Source organism: Gavia stellata, chromosome 24 (assembly GCF_030936135.1).
Source record: "Gavia stellata isolate bGavSte3 chromosome 24, bGavSte3.hap2, whole genome shotgun sequence".
Classification (NCBI taxonomy): domain Eukaryota; kingdom Metazoa; phylum Chordata; class Aves; order Gaviiformes; family Gaviidae; genus Gavia; species Gavia stellata.
Window position 1 is genome coordinate 8,987,642 of NC_082617.1, and position 19,376 is coordinate 9,007,017.

The 19,376-nt window shown below is 40.8% G+C and overlaps 2 protein-coding genes across 2 annotated transcripts; one reads left to right on the top strand and one right to left on the bottom strand.

Moving 5' to 3' along the window:
• The first annotated feature begins 322 nt into the window (after positions 1-322).
• STKLD1 (serine/threonine kinase like domain containing 1) lies at positions 323-13,837 on the top strand. Its single transcript, XM_059828832.1, has 19 exons — positions 323-337; positions 836-931; positions 1,414-1,458; positions 2,767-2,841; positions 3,481-3,585; positions 3,794-3,864; positions 4,507-4,622; positions 5,105-5,217; positions 5,319-5,479; positions 5,935-6,065; positions 6,711-6,794; positions 7,469-7,585; positions 8,165-8,299; positions 9,219-9,347; positions 10,477-10,605; positions 11,523-11,651; positions 12,192-12,329; positions 12,662-12,741; positions 13,780-13,837. Exons 1-19 carry the CDS (start codon positions 323-325, stop codon positions 13,825-13,827), a joined length of 1,917 nt encoding a protein of 638 aa, XP_059684815.1. The 3' UTR covers positions 13,828-13,837.
• Positions 13,838-14,397: 560 nt separating this feature from the next.
• On the bottom strand, positions 14,398-19,004 carry REXO4 (REX4 homolog, 3'-5' exonuclease). The gene is made up of 8 exons (XM_059828833.1): positions 18,801-19,004; positions 18,110-18,468; positions 17,665-17,820; positions 17,253-17,446; positions 16,720-16,808; positions 16,058-16,132; positions 15,272-15,346; positions 14,398-14,521 (listed from the first exon to the last, which is right to left on the bottom strand). Exons 1-8 carry the CDS (start codon positions 19,002-19,004, stop codon positions 14,420-14,422), a joined length of 1,254 nt encoding a protein of 417 aa, XP_059684816.1. The 3' UTR covers positions 14,398-14,419.
• Positions 19,005-19,376: the final 372 nt, after the last annotated feature.

Sequence of the window (19,376 nt, forward strand, 5' to 3'; positions counted from 1 at the left end):
GGGGCGGGGCCGTCCCTCCCTCCCGGGGCCGTCGCTCCGCCCCTCCCGCGCCGGACTTAAAGGGGCCGCGCCGCCCTCTGGGGAAACGCCCCTGAGGGGGTCGTGTGGCGGGTGTAGGCCCGGCCCGGGGGGTTCTTCCCCGGTTGTGCCCCTCCCGGGGGTTTATAACGGCGCTTTTTTTGGTCTGAAAGCATAGCTTGAGGCAAAAGGGAGACGTTCCCTGCCCTGCTGGGCACCCGCTAGTAGTGGCCGCTCTCTGCCTGGGCCTGGGGGTCCCTCCACACCCGTCCCGCCTCACCGGGAGGCCGGGCCTTGCCCTGCCATGGAGAAATACAAGGTCCTGCCCGGCGGGAAGGGGGCGGCTGCGGCCCTGCGGGGGGTGTGGGGGGTCCTGAGGGAGGTGTGTGGTACATGGCCCTGAGGAGGGGTTGGTGGCCTAGGGGAGGGGGTGTAGGTACCGCGGGGGTAGTACATGACCATGGGGAGGGAGTGTAAGTGGCTCTGGGGGGTGCTTGGCCGTGGAGGGGGTGCAGGTGGCCCTGAGGAGGGGGTGTGTGGCCTTAGTGAGGGTGGAAGGGGCCCTGAGGAGGGGCCTACATGGTCCCAGGGAGGGAAGTGCTGGGGTGTGCGTGGCCCTGGGGAGATGGGGGTGCTCTGCTCAGCAGGGGGGAGGGAGGCCTGCCTGCCTCTCAAGAGTTGGGGTGCCTGTGGTCCTGCCATGGGGAACTGGAGGTGTGTGCTGTGTGGAGGGTGTCTGTGGGAAGGTGGTTTGAAGGAATTTTCTGCCTTGGTTGTTCTGCTCTGTGAAACTGAGTGTCTCTCCTCTGCCCTGCAGGTGCTGGAGCAGCTGCAGCCTGGGTCACTGGGCACTATGCTGGTAGTTGAATTGAAAACAGAAAATGATGCAGAGAAGAAATACATAATAAAGCAGGTGAGAGGGTGGTTGCTAGGAAAACAAGAGTCCATTGGCATGTTTGTCATCTCCATGGACTCTTCTGGTAGTAACAGAGACAAACATGTTAGGCGGTTTGGCCACTGGGTAAGAGTAGGCTTATATCTTGCTGTGCTGCTGTTTCGGAAATCAGAAGATTCAGATCAGTTTACCAGAATATTGAGGTTAGAAGTGGGGAAAGGGGAGCAGCCTATTTAAGTCCATCCAGTGTATATTCACATCAGCTTACTGCTACTTTGACAATGCAGGAGAAGGACTGGCTAGTTGTCATGGACTCATTTAAAGCTCTGTTTCTGGCCATCTCCCAACAACAAGACTGCTTCAAACATTAGAGATTGGAGCTATCATTGAAAATGTATGCCACACAATTTGCAGTTCCAGTCATCTTGGCAAGATTGTTCTGGCTTAAAGTTCGGCTGTCTCTATATTACAATCTCATCCTTGTCCTCTGTTTGGTGCAGGTTGAATGCATTGAAGAAAAGCAAGCAAATGAGGCCTTGAAGGAGGTATCAGTGCAGTTTTTCTTTACTACTTCACTTACAAAGACCAAAGTCTTAGCAGAACAAAGTCTTTTATCTAAAAGGATTTGCTAAGTAAATAGTCGAGATGTAAAGCAGGTAGGACTATCTGAGGGGTGTTTTCCCTGCCCTCTGCTTGAGCTCAGGCCAGGGTTTTGTATTAATTGTTCCTATATTTGAATATGTAGATTCAAATGGACAACTGTTCTCAGAGGATAGTCCTTTTTCAGGGTTCGTATTTGTTTTGTGCTGAAGACAAAGAGCAAAGCTCATCCTTTTGGCCTTTAAACTGAAGGAGAACCTTGGTCTGTTTATAGTTTATTATTAATAAACTCAATTTCTAGTTAACATATATTAATTTCTCAGAGGTGGACATTTTTTGATGTGAATGATTTGACTAGTTTTCTCCCTTTGCACTTTTGTGCAAACTTGTTTCAATGCCTCGAGTAAGAAGCAACATCGGCAATACTATAAAAATACCACAGTTTGTTTCAACAAAATATGTGAAGTAACACCTGATGAATTAGTCTCATAGTGTCCGGTATGCATAACATCTGCAGTTGAAAATGAGTGAGAATACATGTCTGTACAGATGCTTCATCCTACTCAAGAGAGGTAACCTCTTTATACTGAGACTGGCTTTACTGATAGAGTTTGATCCAATTTTTCTGCTGATGTACGTGTCCATTGAAATAAATGCAGTTGTGCCAGCTGGGAGTGTGGCAGCTCTTAGTTTTTCTGTTGTGTCTGCACAGCCACAAATACAACTATAGGAGAGTAGGTTGAATTCCTTTTACTTTCCACATAATCAGCAAATTTGTTAAAGTAATTGGTAATTGTTAGAGCTTTATACGGAAATCAGCTTCAAGGAGATAAGCATCTCACTAGTGTCATCATATTTTCTGTGGTTCAAGCTTGCACAGGGGTTACTGGAAATAATGGCTATGCTAGAAAAATCATCTTGACATTCATATTCTAAAATGTGTTCTCAGGTTTGGATGTTAGGAAATGAAGAAGGTTGTTTACCTGTCATCTCCCTAAGGATCAGTATATATTCTTGAATTTCACAAGGCTGTTACAGCTTTACATTGAGTAGAGTCTTACTGAAATGTTTTCCTAACTTGACACTTGTATATGCAAATACATAACAGAGCTTGCACATTGAAAGGATTTGATCAAGCATGCGACATGAACAAGTCAGGAACTGGGTTAGGGTATTATTTAAGGTCCTGTTCAGTGGGAAGGACTGTGTAGCTATAGAAAGCTCTCTCTGTGCTTTTTTTTTATTCTATGCAGGCAAGGGATTTGCTAAAACTTCATCATTCAAACATCTGTGCTTACAAGGAATTGTTTGTGACTTGGGATAATGAGGTGAGAATGAAATAGGATTGGTTAAACTGGAACACATGGTTAACGTTGTAGGCGTGTAAGCATTTTTCTAGGTTTAATTTGGGGTCGTTGGTGTGAGATGCTAAAAAAAAATACTTTATTTGAAACAAACTTGCTTTTTTAACTCCTGAATAAACATGCTGAAAAGCTGTGAAGATGTATGGATTGGATTCCATTACATGGCAGTATTGCACACTGACTCACAGATTCTGATGTGAATCAGTGAGCAATACTGATTTTCATGCCTGCATGAAAACCCTTTTATAGGAGACTATAGGAAGCTGAAAGCCCTGACTTATTTATTTGCAGATTTTATTCAGTGCTCAGGCAAAATTTGTGTTGATTTCATGGATGTATGTTTGACTTGAATTGTCCCATATGCCTTCAGATAAGATGCTTGATAATGTTGTTTTTTTTAAAAAAACCCAACAAACATGCTTCATTTCTAATAAAAGAAAGTAAATATTGTCTCCTCTGTGGGAGATTAATCATCTCAGAACACCTTGGTATTGGTGAACATCACACCCACCAGTTTGGCCAAGTGCTTAGTTTTATCTTTCTTACTGGATATGTTATTACCTGCGAACAATTAGACAATTTTGGTATAATGTTTTATTACAGATGTCATCTCTGTTCCTTTGTCTGGTAATGCAGCACTCAGGCCAAGGAGATCTTTCATCTGTAATCAAGGAAAAAAGGCAGAAGTCAGAAAAAATAACAGACGTGGTAAAAAGTGCAGAAGAGACATCTGGTTGAACTGACAGAGTCTCAGTGCTTTTATATTTCTTCCTCTGTATTCCCTCTTTCTCAAAGTCCTTCCCAATATCTTCAAAACACAGTGTTTTGCTGAAGGGTGGTTTTGGAAGCTACCTTCCAAAAGATATTGGGAAGTTTATTCTGTTTGTTACACTTTCATGTATATTCCCCTCAACAGGTGATTCTGAAGTTCCTGGGACAGATGGTGGATGCTTTGTTTTATATACACAAACAAAATATTTTCCACAGGTGAGTAGAAATCTTGTTCTCTTTGTCTGATAGGTCATTGTTCTTTGCCGTGACTATTGGTTCAGCACAGCTGTTCACTTAGAAGCAGTGAATTTTATTCTTCCAAAAGGGGAAGAAGGAGGTAGACATTGTGGACTTCACGTATAGATTAGTTTTCTGTCACTGACTGAAGTAATCTATTTCTTGAGTTTTGTCTAGAGTTACCCATTTGAGCAAGGTGCCCTCTCAGTTTGTTTTTTGAATGTGCTAACTTTCTAATATTAAAATTAATATTAGAATATGACCATATCTGTTAATACTTACATTTTGGTGACTGTGATGGACAAGGTATAATTTGTGTATCTGAAGTAAGAGAAAACCATTGCATTACATATTAAGGTAAATTTGTGTCACGATCACAAATTTTGAAGCATTTCACAGTAGAAGAAGAAAATCATTGTATTTCAGTTGATTATCACTTGTATATTAAAAAAAACAAGCCACAAAACACAAACTAAAAAAACCCCCAAACCACTCACCACTGCCCCACCCACCCCCCAAAAAAACCCCCAAACCTTCTGATGTGTAAAGAGGCTGGGAACCTGTAGTTATATATCGTTAGACTCTAATTTCACAGGCTGACAGAAAATATTTGTGTTGCAGAAATCTCAAGCCATCAAACATACTTGTGACTGGTGAAGCATCCTTCATGCTTAGCGACTTCAGTACAGAAACACTTATGACAGATGAGATGAAATGGAAAATAAGAGTGGAAGAAAGTAGATACTTGTTTTACTTATTTTTCACTTTTAAAAGATTCAGTTATGGTGGATATTTTTAGTCCTAGGAGAAAAATCAGCCAAAGAGGAAAATATTATCTTCCCTCCCCCTTCTCTGCATTATACTATTTGTCTTCTAAGTTATGAATAGGATATTCGTAGGCAGTTGCCTGCAGCATTAATTGTTTTCACAATTCAAAACTATAGATATGTCTGTGAGTCTCAGAACTCTGCAACAGATACAGCTGGAATCCTTTTTAGCTTGATACCTGTGCAGTAAGATCTTGGAAAATTGTTCATTAGTTATAGTGTGTTTCTTAGTCTTTTGTGGCGTACCACCAGTAAAAAATGTCTAATCTCTTCAGAATATGTCTAAATTCTTTTTGGAAATAACACAATTGCCTGCAGTTCATGCATGTGCAAGCAAAAACTGTCTATAGTACAATGTCAGCAACATTACCGTATGATTCTTCTTTCAACAGATAGCAAGTCTTGGATGGCTCCAGAAACATTTGTTTTTTCTTTTACTGAGAAATCTGACATCTGGTCTCTAGGTTGTATTCTACTTGACATGATGACCTGCTTTGTTCTGAATGTATGTAATAATGTTTCATTATAGATTTAAAATGTCATGGGCCACCCAGGATGTCTGTAAACGAGTGTCTGAAAGCTCCTCTGATGCTACACTCTTTCCAGGCAGAAGAGATAACTTCGTTACTGCAGGATATTAGATGGGATACCAGCCGTCTTGAGGAAGTTCTGACACTAATGCAAAACGCGGATAACAGCTCTTTGCCTTTATTTCCAGTTTTATTTATGATACTACAGATTCAGCCTAGCATGAGACCCACAGCAAAGTGAGTTCTGGATGCTTTCCCTTTATGAATTTTTGTTGTAAACCCCATTTACCTTCACAAAGATGGGAGTGCTAGCTACTGTTTGAAAGAGATTGAGTCAAGGTTGCTGATCTTACTGCCTTGACAAATTGAGTTATTAAAGTCAAAGACTTGGTGTTCATTCAGAAGTGGACATTCTGACATGCATAGGTGTCCTTTTTTGAAGAGTTACATGATAAAATCATGTTACATGCAATTTTACAAGCCATTAACATGAAGCCTAAGCATGGCTTGCTCAATGTAAGCTCTTTCATTAACTGTTTTGAAGTAAACTGTTTAAGTTCTGTCAAAAATAATCCAGTCTTCAAAGAAGTATTAGCTTTTTATATAAAAATGAAACAAAGCCTGTAGAAATTTTTTTTTGTAATGTGCCAGTTCTAACTCATTGTTACTGCTTTTTTCTGTCGTAATTCTAGGGATCTGACTGATGTTCCATTTATTAGGGAATGCTTGACTGTTGGTGATGCCTCTTCAGTAAAAGTGAAAAAGTCTTTGCCTCCCAAAATAATAGATGTGCTCCTTGAGGGAGGAATAGAAAGTGTTCTAGGTAATAAGGAAAATAAGATTAATGTAATGGTGATTTTTCATAGGAAACAAACCCATGTGTTTTCGAGTCAACATGTATTCTACTTGAAAATTAATTATTGGACATTCCTTTTACTTGAAATAAAATGGGATGCTATTTGGAGAAAGGATCGCTATACAGCCTTTTCTATAACCTCGTAAGATTACCAGGCATACCTACTGCACAGGTTAAATGGGGTCAGAGATCTTTCCTCGGAAAACTGGGGAGCCCCACTTACTTTGTCTGCATTCTAACATTTGCTAATTTATGCCAACAAAGGATCTGCTCCATTATTTTCCTTCTAAGTAAGGAAGATACTATCTTAATCTGAAAAGGCTATCGGAATAATGCATTTAAAGCCTCTATCCCTGCTCTGATTTAATATTCCAACAGGTCCCCAAAATATATAATGCCAAATACACAGATTATATAGGTGAATCATAACACTTCGTAATATTTAAATGTTTGATGCATTAGGGGCAAGTTTTTCTTTGTCTTTTTCAACAATCAGAAATTACATTATTTTCGTTTGTATGAATTCACATCTCACACAAAATAGAGAACGTTTGAGTGCTTTTTGTAAGTGTTCGTATCAAATGGTTAGAAGAATTTTCTTCGTTTATGTAGAATTCATGCAGGCTTTCTGGGATGTAGAAGAAGTGCAGGCTAAAGCCATTCAGCACCTTGCCAGCTTTGTAAGAGATAAAAGTGGTAAGGCACTATTTTATTAACTTATTATTCTGCTCTTCCCTTACATTTTGAGATAATAGGAAGAGGACTAAAATTCTCATGACAATAAATGAGAATTAAGTTGCTCTCTTCCTGTTTCTCATTTTTGGAACATACTGGAATAAGCAGCTAGTTGATGTGATTGTGTTGGTACTTGTTTTGTAAATGCTTTTCTATAGTGCTATATTAGCTATACTTGTATAGCTGTATTAGCTATTCAGTGAAATAGCTCAAAGTCTTCCTAGAACTAGGAGACCTGGTGAAATAACTTTCCTCCGCAGGTTCTGAAAAGTGTGGTTTTGGGCTCATGCACAATGTTCTACCCCACGACTTGCTACATGACCAGTGAGCGATGTTAAGTGTGACTTAAGGAGGGAATGTGCTGGCTACACTTCGCTTGCATAGCCTTGCAGCTCTTTTTAGTAACAGATATTTCCCATAGAGACTACAGAATTCACTCTGTATTGTTCCATCTTTACTTGCATTTTGTTCTCTTTGATTCAAGAATGTTGTTCTGTTGTATCACATTGTCCATAGGGACTCAAATTTATTTGAAACTGGAACTCTTGTGTTTTGGAGCACAAATACCCACCAAGCATTCTAAGAAAATGACTGTGTAACTGAACCCTGTCTCAAATCACTTCTTTTCCCCACAGCCTTGCCCTATCTGCTAACATTCACAGAATTGATCACTTTTGCCATGAAGACTCATGTAGATTCTCTGAAGTTACAAGTAGATGGTTGCAGTTTATTGCTTGAAATTCTTAGTCAAGGTACAGTTATGAGACTTCCAACTTATGCTGGGTAATACAGCCTATCTCTTGCAAAGTTAGATGTAGCAGATAAGATTTGAAATGGGTTCAGTAATGATTTTAGGGGACAAATGTAAAGAAATAGAGGAATTTAACCAACTTTAAAAGTCTGGATTCTCATGGACTTTCTTTAGGACTGGCATGCATGAATTCTGTGTTAGTGTTAATTTTAAATACAGGCTACTGATCTTAGGCTACCAAGTTTGTTTTCATGTCACGTAGAGTGTTACTAGAGTGCATAAAGAGACTCTTAGTGTCCTGGTATTTGAATTCCAAACCATAAAAGTATTTTTTTTGTCTCTTGGGTGGCCCCTGCTTTCACTTTCTTGGCAATTTACCCCAATAATACCTGATAATGATACAAGCTTGAAAATAGTAAGAATTATGTTTCAGAAAAAGAGAATTGAAAGTAACTTTTGGATATGTTATGTGAAGAAATGCTGTTTATTGAGTGTTTTTACTTATGCTGACAGCAGGGGGTTCAGACTTCATCCAAAGCCACTGAAATCTTTGTTCTGTTCAAATATTCACTTTTGACAGCTCTAGAAGAGGAAGTGGTGATGGCCCTGGATGAGAATGTGACCAGCTCTCTGTTAGACACAATGAGAAAACACTCTGCAAATGAAGAGTTACTTTCGTTGGTCTGCACATTATTGATGATGATTTCAGCCAGTGGTGAGTCACCTTGTTCATTTTTGGGGAATATTCTTCTGTTTCTACTTTCATAATCTAATCCAAGATATAATGCAGAACTCGTGACTTCACTGAGAGATGTGGATGTCTGTAGGTACTCGTTTAATAGTGGTAGATTGACTAGATATTGGTAAGATAACACTCCTGAAAGTATAAGATACACTGCTGAGGCTTCAGGTACTTACAGAATTGTATCTATTAGAGTGGACCTTTATTTTATCTTGTTTTGGAAGCAAGTACAAACTGTGCAAATAGTAGTGCTTGGGAAAACAAGGGCATAGAACCTGGATTCTATTTTTGGCTGTGTCATGGTGAATTGAAACCATTCTACCTAATTTCTCTACTTTGATTTTTCTCCTGAGATAGTAATTACTAAATATTTATAGTATTTTTTACTTCTTTTCAGTGTCAGTTTAACAGTCATCAGAAGACTGTTTTTATAAATGGTTACAGAAGGATTTAGCAGCAAGAGGATAATCTTAAAAAAAAAAAAGTACAAAGTGTCATGTACAAATAAACTTACCATCTGAGACCGAACTGTTTTTATACAGTGTTCCCTAATTCTGAAGCTGTGGTAGCTTGAATTGCCAAACTGCAAACATTTGAAAAATAGTAATTTATACCCTCTCAGTTCCTTTTCTGCTCTGTGTATTTCAGAGCTGTAAGGAAAAAGGATGGCCAAATATCCATTTGAAAGGGTCACTTGTGCTAAACACTACGCTTAAGTGCATCTTGTTAAAGAATTGGTCTGTTCTCTTGCTTTCTGTTGTCGAGCTGATGGTATCAGGTTACTGGTTTGTTATCACTGTTAAAATATGTTTGGTCGTGTTGTCTGTTACAAGGAGAGTGAGTGGGACAAAAATACCAGATTCTACAGAATTTCTTTTTCTGTGTTTTTCAGAAGTTGCTGCAGAGAATCTAAGGAAAGCTGGAGTAATTCCGGACCTTCTGTCAATTTTAAGAAATTTTCTTCTTAATGAAAAGATCTGCCTCTCTTGCTGTGGAGTTCTCTGGAGCTTGGCTGTGAGTGGTGAGTAGAACACAGCAGGTATTGTGCCTAGACTCATGTGACTGAAAGGCAGCAGGTATTGTGCCTAATTGAGTTCAGACATTCCTGTTGCTGGGATTGGATTTTGTTTCTTTCTCCCATTCTGGTGAGATGTCTCCACAGCACTGCTAGAATAACTTTAAGTGATCCAGAGTTAAATGAAAGCAACCGAAAAACTAATGCAGATTTTTTAGCAACCCTTTTTGTAATAAGGTGTCAGAGTCAAATCTTTACTGTTTAGGCCAAGATATAGCTTATGAACAGACTGTCAGAAATGAAAGGGTACATGCTGTTTCTGGTTTGTCAGTCATGTGGTTTTACTCTGCTCTTAGAGGGAGTGCAGTGCAAACAGCATATTAGATTAGGTATCAGAATAGCATTTGGAATTAATAGCATCTTATTTCTTTGCATCACACTTCTCTTGGCAGCACTGGGCTAAATCTCGAGCTGGACATCTAAAGACTTGCTTTTCCGAAAGAAATGGGATTGGCAAGGTGGCAAGTGTACTCTTCCCATTGCCTTAGAACTAAACCAGCATTATCCCACAGTGTTGGAGAGCCATGGGTGATTGCTTGAGCTGACCCCTTTTTATGAGACCACGCTGGGAGTTTTTAGGGGATTTGTTTCTGTGACTGTTCTTGTATAGGTGTGTGGTGTTCTAATCATCAAGGAAGGCTGAAAGCACAGAATGTGCACAATTGCACTTGGTGTGTTTTATTCCCTCTGTGCAACAAACCACCCATTTTATTTATGTGACCAGCTACATATCCATCCTGCAGACCGTATTCTGACAAAAAGGTGGTTATTTTTGGAGGTTTCTTGCTGTGATCCCCATGTATAATTTAAATGGCAAAGAAAACTAGTTCCTGGAGGAGTTCAGCTTTCTGCAATAAACATTACTATTTATTAGTCCTGTAAAATTTGATTTGTATTTGTACATTTTGAATTCCTTCCCTCTGCTGTTGTCCATACTAAAATAATGTTGCATTACTCCAATGCCATCACCCATTAAGGTTTTACTGATACAATTTGACATACAATGTGCTTATGATATTATTACTTGATTAAATAGCTCTGCTTGATGCATTTGCTTTTTGTTACGGAAATTCAGAGAAAAATGTAGACCAAGCATTGCTGAAAAGTGCTGTCCCTGTTACCTCTGCGGTCCTTCAAGAGCACCTCCAGAATGGAACAGTTATGGAGTCTGCTTGCTCGGCTCTGTGGGCATTGTCACTCCAAGGTGTGTTTTCCCAGCCTTCTTGTCCCTTGTGCATGGAAAAGTCTAGTAAGCCGAACACTGTCAGTGGTGATCCCTGAAATACAGGCTGCTCGGCCTTAGCAGGCTCTGCAGATGGCAGCAGAGTTAGGAACTTGCATCCTCTCTTAACCAGTCTTCCCTGTGTTTGCTCTACATAACACTCCCTAATTAAGCTATTTTTGATGAGACGTAGCAATTATATAACTAGATACTGCTAATGGTTGCTCTAATGATGGGCAGCTACAACAACCCATGTTGTTCAGAGTGTTCTCTCTGGCTTATCTCTTAAGACCAAGAATCCCATTTGTGTTACTCCTTCGAACACAGCGTTAGTGTTGTGCAGCATGGGCTGGGAGGCTTGTTTTTATGCCGTTTGCTTTGTAAATTGGAAATGGTATTTCAGATTAAAAAATAAAATGCTTATCTCTTTCGTTATCATGTGCACTAAGGAATGCATCCTTGCAGTACTACTCTGGCTTATTTCTTCCTCATGCAAGAATATTGCCATACATTTACCTACTGCCCTGCGCTTATGCCATCGTTCCACTAGGAAGAGCTGAGTAAAACACCGTAAGCAATCTTGTTTCTAGTACCAACGAGCAGACTAGGTTGAGTATTCAGGACTCTCTATTCCTTTGGCTTGGAGAATGAAAGGAAATCTTGACATAGAAGATGTATCAGAAATTTCTCCTAGACCCCTGGATCAACTCAAAGACTTTATTGGGCCTTTTTTACTGCAATACAGGTTCTCACATGCTTTCTTTGTAACTTTTACTGCATAATTAAAAAGTCATTTCAGAAACAGGAAGCAGAAGTTGAAATGCTGATGAGTGTTTTAAAGGCTTTTGAGTATATTGAAGTTTTGGGGTTTTGTGTGGGTGTTTTTTTTTTTTTTAAAGGTTGCTTAACTGAAAATGAGTACGAGCCCACAACAGTGCTTCTGCTGGATGTGCTCAGGATGAACCCAGAAAGACCGGTGCTGGTGAAGAACACTTGCCTGGCATTAGCAAGCCTTCTAAGGCTATCTGGTAACATTCAGCAATTTCTTTTTATTAATTGCAGTTCAGCTCAGGCGTGGATGTTTCTGAATAGTTCAAGAGTTCATAGTGGGATTGGGATTGGGATCTGCTCTCCTGAGTTAATCTTCTCTTGCAGGAATGGGAGAGGAAATAGTGAAACCAGAGGTGTGAATTTTTTCTTCCCATGGACCCAGTGTGCATGTATGAGAAGTATTAGATCAGCACAACCTGATCCATTAGTCACTTGAGAGTGCTTTGTTACTACTTTTACAGTGAAATGTAATGTGTAAATGGGTAGAGCTCAATCTATGTGAAAACTGTAGACATGAAAATACCACTTCTGCCATGCATGACAGTGTTGGCTGCATATATGGTCTTCTACTTGTTCCCCAAATATGCTTCACAATAGCTTTTAGGAAGGATGAAAATAATGGTAATGCCTTCCTGGAAAAATAATAACATGTGTGCTAGCTGGAGCAGGGGACTGGAAAGCAGATGATGGTGGTCTGCAGCTACCAATGAGCCCAGCAGTGTTTGTCTCCCTTTCAGAAATACCAGCTTTGAGATTTATAACGGATTCAAAAGGTAGTGGAATAAACCTGATCAAAGATGCCTACCACCTTCACTTCGATGATCCAGAAGTGGTGGAAAATATCTGTGTGCTGCTTAACGAGATGGTTCAGTATGGTGAGATGGCGGTGGTGTTTGTCAAGTCTCTTCCTCTCCCCCACCCCCAAAAGATAGTGAAGAAAACCGTAACAGCAGCTGCTCAGGGACATGTTAGTTGCTCTCAGGAAAGACTGTGTATCTGAGAAGGGAGGATGAACTGGAACTGAGAGTTCATCCTATTTGTTCTTAAATAATTATAAATGCCCCTCTGGTGACACAATGTTATAATTTCATATTATCTTGCCTTCTGTTTGTGTAGATCTGTCCCCTCCCTGCTCTTCTTTAGCTCCTGCTGAAACCATTGGCAGTTGTATAGTAACCATAAATTATCCTGTTCATTTACATTACAGATGATGTTGTGCTGGATATGCTGTCCCAGAAAATGGAAGAAGTGCTGTCTGAAATAAAAATCCGTTTTCCGTCCAGCATGGTATGTAGAAGTCACTGATAATAAAGGGTGGATGCTTAGTATACTGTTTCTGGTTATGGATTTTTATCATTCTCAAATAGCTGGAGTTACATAGTGCAGAAATTTACAGAATTATGTGTATATGGGGTGAAGAGTGAATTTGTAAGAATATTTCTAACTACTGAAAACAAGTACTTGGAAGGTTTTTTTATGCTGTAATTTTTTAAAACTCTGGTCTCTTGCAACATTGCATTGCATTAATTTACTACATTCTTCATAGTAAAACATGCTAAAGTTTACAGGAATAAAGCATATTACATCCAATTATTTTTGCTTAGTAAGTAACATCCTTAAAAACCAACAACAAAACCTTGTGACAGTTTGCCTGAAGATTTAACTTTTATTAAATTCCAACAAGTAGTCATAGTGAAAAAAGGTAACTGTTGAAACACCAGAAACAGCAAAGTTATTAAAATTATTTAATGTGTTACACTAATATTTCCTTTGCAATGGCTTGCTGTCAGGAAACCAGTAATTAGACATTTGTTCATTAAGCCAATAAAACTGGTTAGTCTTAACTTTGCTCTTTTTAGTTATGCATTTAGCCTGCTTACATGCAAACTTGTTCGCCAGTGTCTCCTGCAGGCATCGCCTGCACCATTTTAATGGACACTGCAGCTATAAGATAGTGCAGAAAAAAAGAATTGCAAAGGAGAAAAAAGCTCCCTCTTCTGTTGTAAATGTAATTCGTTGTTCCCCGTATCCCCTGTTGACAGACAGACAAGGCCAGAACACTCTTGTGCGATAGTCAACTGCTAAATCTCCAAAACCCATTCCTTGTTACCTTTCAGTAGCCATTTAGATTATTTAAATCACAGCATTAGTATTCAGACTGGTAATCACAGTTGCTTTGGATTTTGCAGAATCAGACCCCACATATGTTTAAAACATCACTCATTTTAAAGGCTTATGTTAGACACAGTGTTTTTATTAATAAAGGAATGTAAAAATAAGCAACAAGGTAATCTTGTATTTGACAACTCTCACATTTCTCTCCAGGAGATAATGACCCTTGTGGATGCAACGCTTTTGAAACTGCAGAAGTAAAAGAAAAACTTTTTGTATAAGAACATGACTTGTACACTTCTGGTTCAGACAAAAAATCTTATTTCAAAAGATTTTTCTCATCAGGAGGATTAATATTGGGCCATTAATAATATATAAAGTTACATAGTCTGTTAATTTAGGTACCACAACTGTGAGACTAACAGCAATAATTAAGAATTCACCTTACTTTGTGTAGACTTTAAAATATTGGAAATAAAGATTTTAGTCTTGGGAGTTTCAGCAAAGCAATGACAGTTTCCTCCTTCATCTATTGTAATTTAAAAACACTTTTCTTAAACTTGCTCAGTATATATTTCCTTTGCAGAAATTGAACTGATGGAAGTACTTCACAAATGCAGGCATTTGTTACAAGTATTGTTTAAACACCGTAGTAGGCATTAGGCATAGGTACCATCCAGAAAGGGGATACTGGCAGTGTTCCTGTATGGCAGCAATCACACACCAGGTTACGAAGTATTGTCTTTTGATTTTATGAAGTAGCTGCTGTCAGTTCTGAGTTCTCTCTAAATTTGCCCTGGAATGTGACATGAAACCAGCGAATGCTGCAGATAAAAACACAGTGTAGAATCATTCAAGTTTTACAATTTTTCTTGATAGATTTGTTCTTAACAGCAGCTTCCCATTTCTTTTTCTCTAAGGTGTACAGTCTCATAGCTGCTTGTGCATCCTGAATCTAAAAGAAAATGGAACAAACAGGAGGCTTAATGAAATATAGCTGACATGGTTTAGGAACATTATTGTTAACAGGCAGCTAAATCTTGAATCATTTTAATACATCCTTTCAATTAATGTTTCATAATCTGTTTCTAGATTTAGGTTCAGTGACTAGTGGAATGGGATGACTATGTATTCACAATGCATGGCCCACCACAAGGCTATGCACTTCTCTTTATGATCGTGACTTGGAAAGCCATCATAAAAAAAAATGCTCTTGATACAGTATCTTGGAGATACCCTCACAATTTGCCCTGCTTTTTCAGTTCATTCCTCTATTATAGTTCTTTTCTTTCAGTTGACAGGAGGCTAACTGCTGAGATTCAGTAGTAGGCTCTCACATTATTTTATCCAACCCACCATAGTACAACGGCGCAGAATGCTGCTTTTACGGTAAGCAGTCGATACTTGAGAATTAATTTTTCCTCAGGGATCTTAAAATAACAAGAATCAATATTTAAACAAAATGCAGTTGACTTGTGCAAAAGAAGTTTATGAATATAAGGAAATAATCCAAGTGGTATGAGACACATAACAGTAAGCAAGCTTAGATGGCAATCTTACTGCATGCTGGTGTCCAAGCAGAGCTTGCTAACTTTCATTGAGAGGCTAGAACGAAGCCACGGCATTCGGGATTGAACCCAGATCCCAGAGCTAAAGTGTAGTACCTTGATCTACCCAAAAATTTATGTTCTGATGAGATACATACCGAGCAGTGCTCTGATGTCTGCACTTGAACATTTAGCAGTCTCTCACAGAGCAGTTTCAGTGATGGCCGTGCATTCTAGAAACAGGGAAGACAGAATCATGCTGTCTTGCACTACTTGAAATATATCTATATGTATACATATAAAAACATTAGTTTAAGTGTATTCCTCAAAGTATAGCACATCTCAGCTTCTACTGGTGAACAGGCAAGAAGAATTAATGAATTACGAGATTTATGCATGCACTGCTAGAGGATTTTATGTATATTACCATAACCCTAAGATTTATGTTTGGGGTGCTTTGTTGTGAAAAAGAAAACCTGAGTATACAGTTATGAAACTTAAGATATCTTCCTATAATCTGAACCTTTACTCCTGCAGTCTAAGCAGAAACTTGAAGCCATCTAATTCTTTTATATCCCTATGGAAATTATACCATTAAGAAGATAAGCCTTACTGGAAGTAGAACTGTACCATCTTATATTGCTATCCAGAAATGCATTATGAAGACCATGCAAGTGCTAAAGAATGGGAGAGCCACTGAATCTTGTTCACAGGTATTACTAGTAATGCTTGTACTGAACTAAGTAACTTACTGAACGATTTTGAACACTAAATAAGCATTTAACTAGACTAGTATTTCAAACAACAAAAAGCAGGCATCCCTGTTTCAGGTAGGAAAGAAAGGAACAGGGTCAGGCGGGGCAAGTGTAGGAGTGAGCTAGCAGCTGGGAGTCAGCAGCTCGAGAGTTAGTTAATTGAGGTGCACCATCCCATCAGTTTCTTACCTTGACTCTCTGTCTGAAAGGCTTGTATCTTTGTGTGTCGCGTATTTTTTTCTTAGGATGATCAAGAAATAGGACCTAGAAGAAATTACATTTTCACTCCAAAGCATGCTGTTACATGAAACTTTATACAGCTGAATGTACAGCTTCCTGCTGTTTCCTTCCATCCATTACAAGAGATAGTTCAGAACCATGAATGGACAAGACCAAGACCATCCAGACACTGGCTGGATTCAAGAACCACAGTTCTACTTAGTATGAGAAACAGAAATGAATCTGGAAGCACCACCTGTAGAGACTACCTGCAGTGCTAGTACAGCATGACATAAGATACCTGTCTCTGGCAATGATGACCAGACTGCTGAGCTTTGGGGGCTAAGCAAAGTATGTGAACAGTTTTTTCATCATTCTGTTTCTTTCCTGCCCTTCAGGAGGCAGATCAGTGCTATTAGCAACAGAGTTTGGAAGCTGAAGAACTTTAGTGGGCAAGTGACTAGGGCTGTAATTGGTGCAGCATGAAATGACAAGAAGCTGAGATAAGTGATAAAACTTAGTTTCTAGGAGTTCAGGTGTGTTCATCTGATCCAAAATGATGTATTAGAAATTTAATCAACCTTAAATTTTTGGAGCCTTGTCCTCAGAATAACAAACATGCAGCCATGTACCTTTAGATCATTGCGTAAAGCATGTCCAACTAAAATCCTTCCATTCAAGATGTCAGCGACCTCCTTCTGAACTGTTTTAAAATCTTCACCTAAAAATACCACACAAGGAAACACTTTCTATTAGACGCATAAGACAAGTAAGCAAGCTACAATTAAAACACTTTCTGTGCATCTTTTCTCTGAAAGCAATTGTATACTTGGAATTGTAGTTACTGAAATTCATATAGTATGCTAAATTCTCTGCCTGTGACAAAAGCATAGAGGATTCCATACAGAGCATAGCACTAAAAGGAAAGAAACTTCCTATTACTCCTATAGCATAATCCACAAGTTAACTTCTTCTAGGGCATTAGTGACTGCTCTGTAAAAAGTACTACTTCCAACAATTTTTCTTAGCATTCAGACTACATTTTGTGTTCCATTTCCCAAAATAGGTCTAAAACTTTTCCAAGCTCAGCCAAGGAGGCTTCTGTGATAGCCTGTTAAATTTTTCCCTCCTTAAAGAACATTTTGGGGAAAAAAGATCCTCCTACCTGTATTTATATTCTCAGGGCGTATGCCACTAACAGTTGTTCTGTAATCAGTCACCTCTTCTGTAGGCTTGACGTATTTGTCATAAATGCACTTTCCAAATTGGTTCACGATGGACACACGAGCCACAATGCTGTCTTCACCCTTGGGTCCCACTCCCACCATCTCACAGTCCATGGCTACAGCTCGTGTCAGCCTAGAAGACAAAGGACAGCTTGGTGACACCTCTGCTGCAGGGACTGCATAGCGGAGTTCACAAGGTTCACGCGTTGATACGAATGGGGAAAACTCGGCAGTTTGTCTGTCAGCCTACTCAGGGAGATGTCAGCTTATGCTGTGCACCTGCAAATCACAGTTATTAGAAGATAATCTCGATGCCTCTGCTGCCATCCTTCCTGCTGGAATGCCACTCACCCTTCAGAAGCCTTTTCTTTAACCAGCACCTGCTCCACAGATAGTTTGGATTGGCCTGTTTCAAGTCCCAGGTTTCTTCTAGCAATTTTTGCTGCTTCAGGTCCTATCGCTGCTTCAATATCTTTTGGATCAACATCATCAAACCAGATTTCAGCCCTGTAAGTACAGATTTAATTACATTTAATGGTCTCAAAGCAGTCTTGCATTGTTACAGTGTACGAAAAACTTATTTATTTCTTAAATTAAGAAATTGTGAAGATTAGCCTAGTACTGTCACCGATGCAAGTTTGTTGCTATATCTGAGGAGCACAGGCAGCATGCTGCTTATTTCTTCCAAAATTTAGCCTGGAAGAGTGCAGCTGTTTTGAATGTACTGCTTTGTGCTCCTTACGTACACCTCTGAAAATAAATATTCACATACATGTACGATGCCTGAAGTACTCACTCTTTGGGTTGCTGCTCCACGTGTTCTTCAGCTTTCCTCCTCTTATGCTTTATGTCACCTTTCTTCTTCAAAATATTGCCATTTTTCTTTTTTTCTTTGTAGCCTTTTCCATCGCTTTTGCTGTCATTTAAATTCTTGTCTGTTGCAACCCTCTTGGATTTTGGCTTAGCCAGAGGAGGATTGCCTTTAGTAACACCACTGTCCATTTTATTTGTGGATTTGGCCTTTACCACATTCCCGTTCCCATTGATAGCTGGGACTTTTTGGCTGTTTCCCGCTTCGAGTGGATGCTTCTTTTTGGTGTGTGATTGACACGTAGAGAGGGACACGTTGGAGCTATTTGCCTTTTGTTTCAGTAGCTAAAACGACCAAGAAAAAGGAAAAAAAAAGGATTATCTCCCTACGTTTCTGACCCCGCCATCGTTCCCGAGGGCTCCCGGCATTCTCCCTCAGTGCCCAGTGGCCTGGCACTCTCTAGCTGGCTCTAGAGGAACGACCTGCAACGGGACGTCCCACCTCCCTGCCCGCAGCACTTTATTTATTGACACAAAGATTATTATTACTTTTTAATTGCCGCATACAACGTGGGACTGCGTGCAGAGAACGGCAGCGTGGCCCCGGCCCTCCCCGGGCCCAGGCCCCGCCGGCTCGCCCCGGCTCGCCCCAGGCGCATCCCCCCGGTTCCCCTCACCTCCTGCAGCGCCTTCCAGTTGGAGGAGAACTCCCGGGGGCTGCGGGGGGGAGCTGCCGCCGCCATGTCGGGGCTTTTCGCCGCGGCCCCCGTCGCCGCTTCCCCGCGGCCACGCCAGACCTTCCTCCTCCTCCTCCTGCCCTTCCTGCCGGCCGCGGCGCTCGGCCCCGGCGCCTCGGGCTCCGCGGGGCTCTGCTTCGCCATGCGGCCCGACCCCTCCGCGGGGACGCGAGTCCCAACCGGGCTGGGGCTACCGCTCCCCGCCACGCCGGGGCCGGGGCCGGGGCCGGGACCGCGCAGCGACGCACCGGCCCGGCGGGGAACGCCGACCCGCGCTTGGGTTCCGGGCTGCGGGGCCCGAGCTGGCGGGGGGCCTGCCCCGGTGAGGGCCTGGCAGCCGGTGCGGGTTCACCCCCGCTGCCGTGGAGGAGGCGTGAGGCCTGTCAGGGCACAGGTTGAACAGCACGGAGCCCCCTTCCCCCCTCGAATCGCCCCTCGTGTCTTTGGCTGCTAAGACTGGCTCAAAGCTCGTGATCGCCGCGCTCTTTGGCTGCAGTAAAGTTGCAAACATTGCGC

What these genes read in the sequence shown, in the direction of transcription:
- STKLD1 (XM_059828832.1), top strand. An exon ending in CAAATGAGGCCTTGAAGGAG is followed by an intron (nt 1,459 to 2,766) that starts GTATCAGTGCAG and finishes TATTCTATGCAG; the next exon opens with GCAAGGGATTTGCTAAAACT. An exon ending in AAACAAAATATTTTCCACAG is followed by an intron (nt 3,865 to 4,506) that starts GTGAGTAGAAAT and finishes TTTGTGTTGCAG; the next exon opens with AAATCTCAAGCCATCAAACA.
- REXO4 (XM_059828833.1), bottom strand. Translation starts at nt 19,004, where the DNA reads ATGGCGAAGCAGAGCCCCGCGGAGCCCGAGGCGCCGGGGCCGAGCGCC. An exon ending in AAAGAAAAGGCTTCTGAAGG is followed by an intron (nt 17,447 to 17,664) that starts GTGAGTGGCATT and finishes TTTGTCTTCTAG; the next exon opens with GCTGACACGAGCTGTAGCCA. An exon ending in CTTTACGCAATGATCTAAAG is followed by an intron (nt 16,133 to 16,719) that starts GTACATGGCTGC and finishes AATTTCTTCTAG; the next exon opens with GTCCTATTTCTTGATCATCC.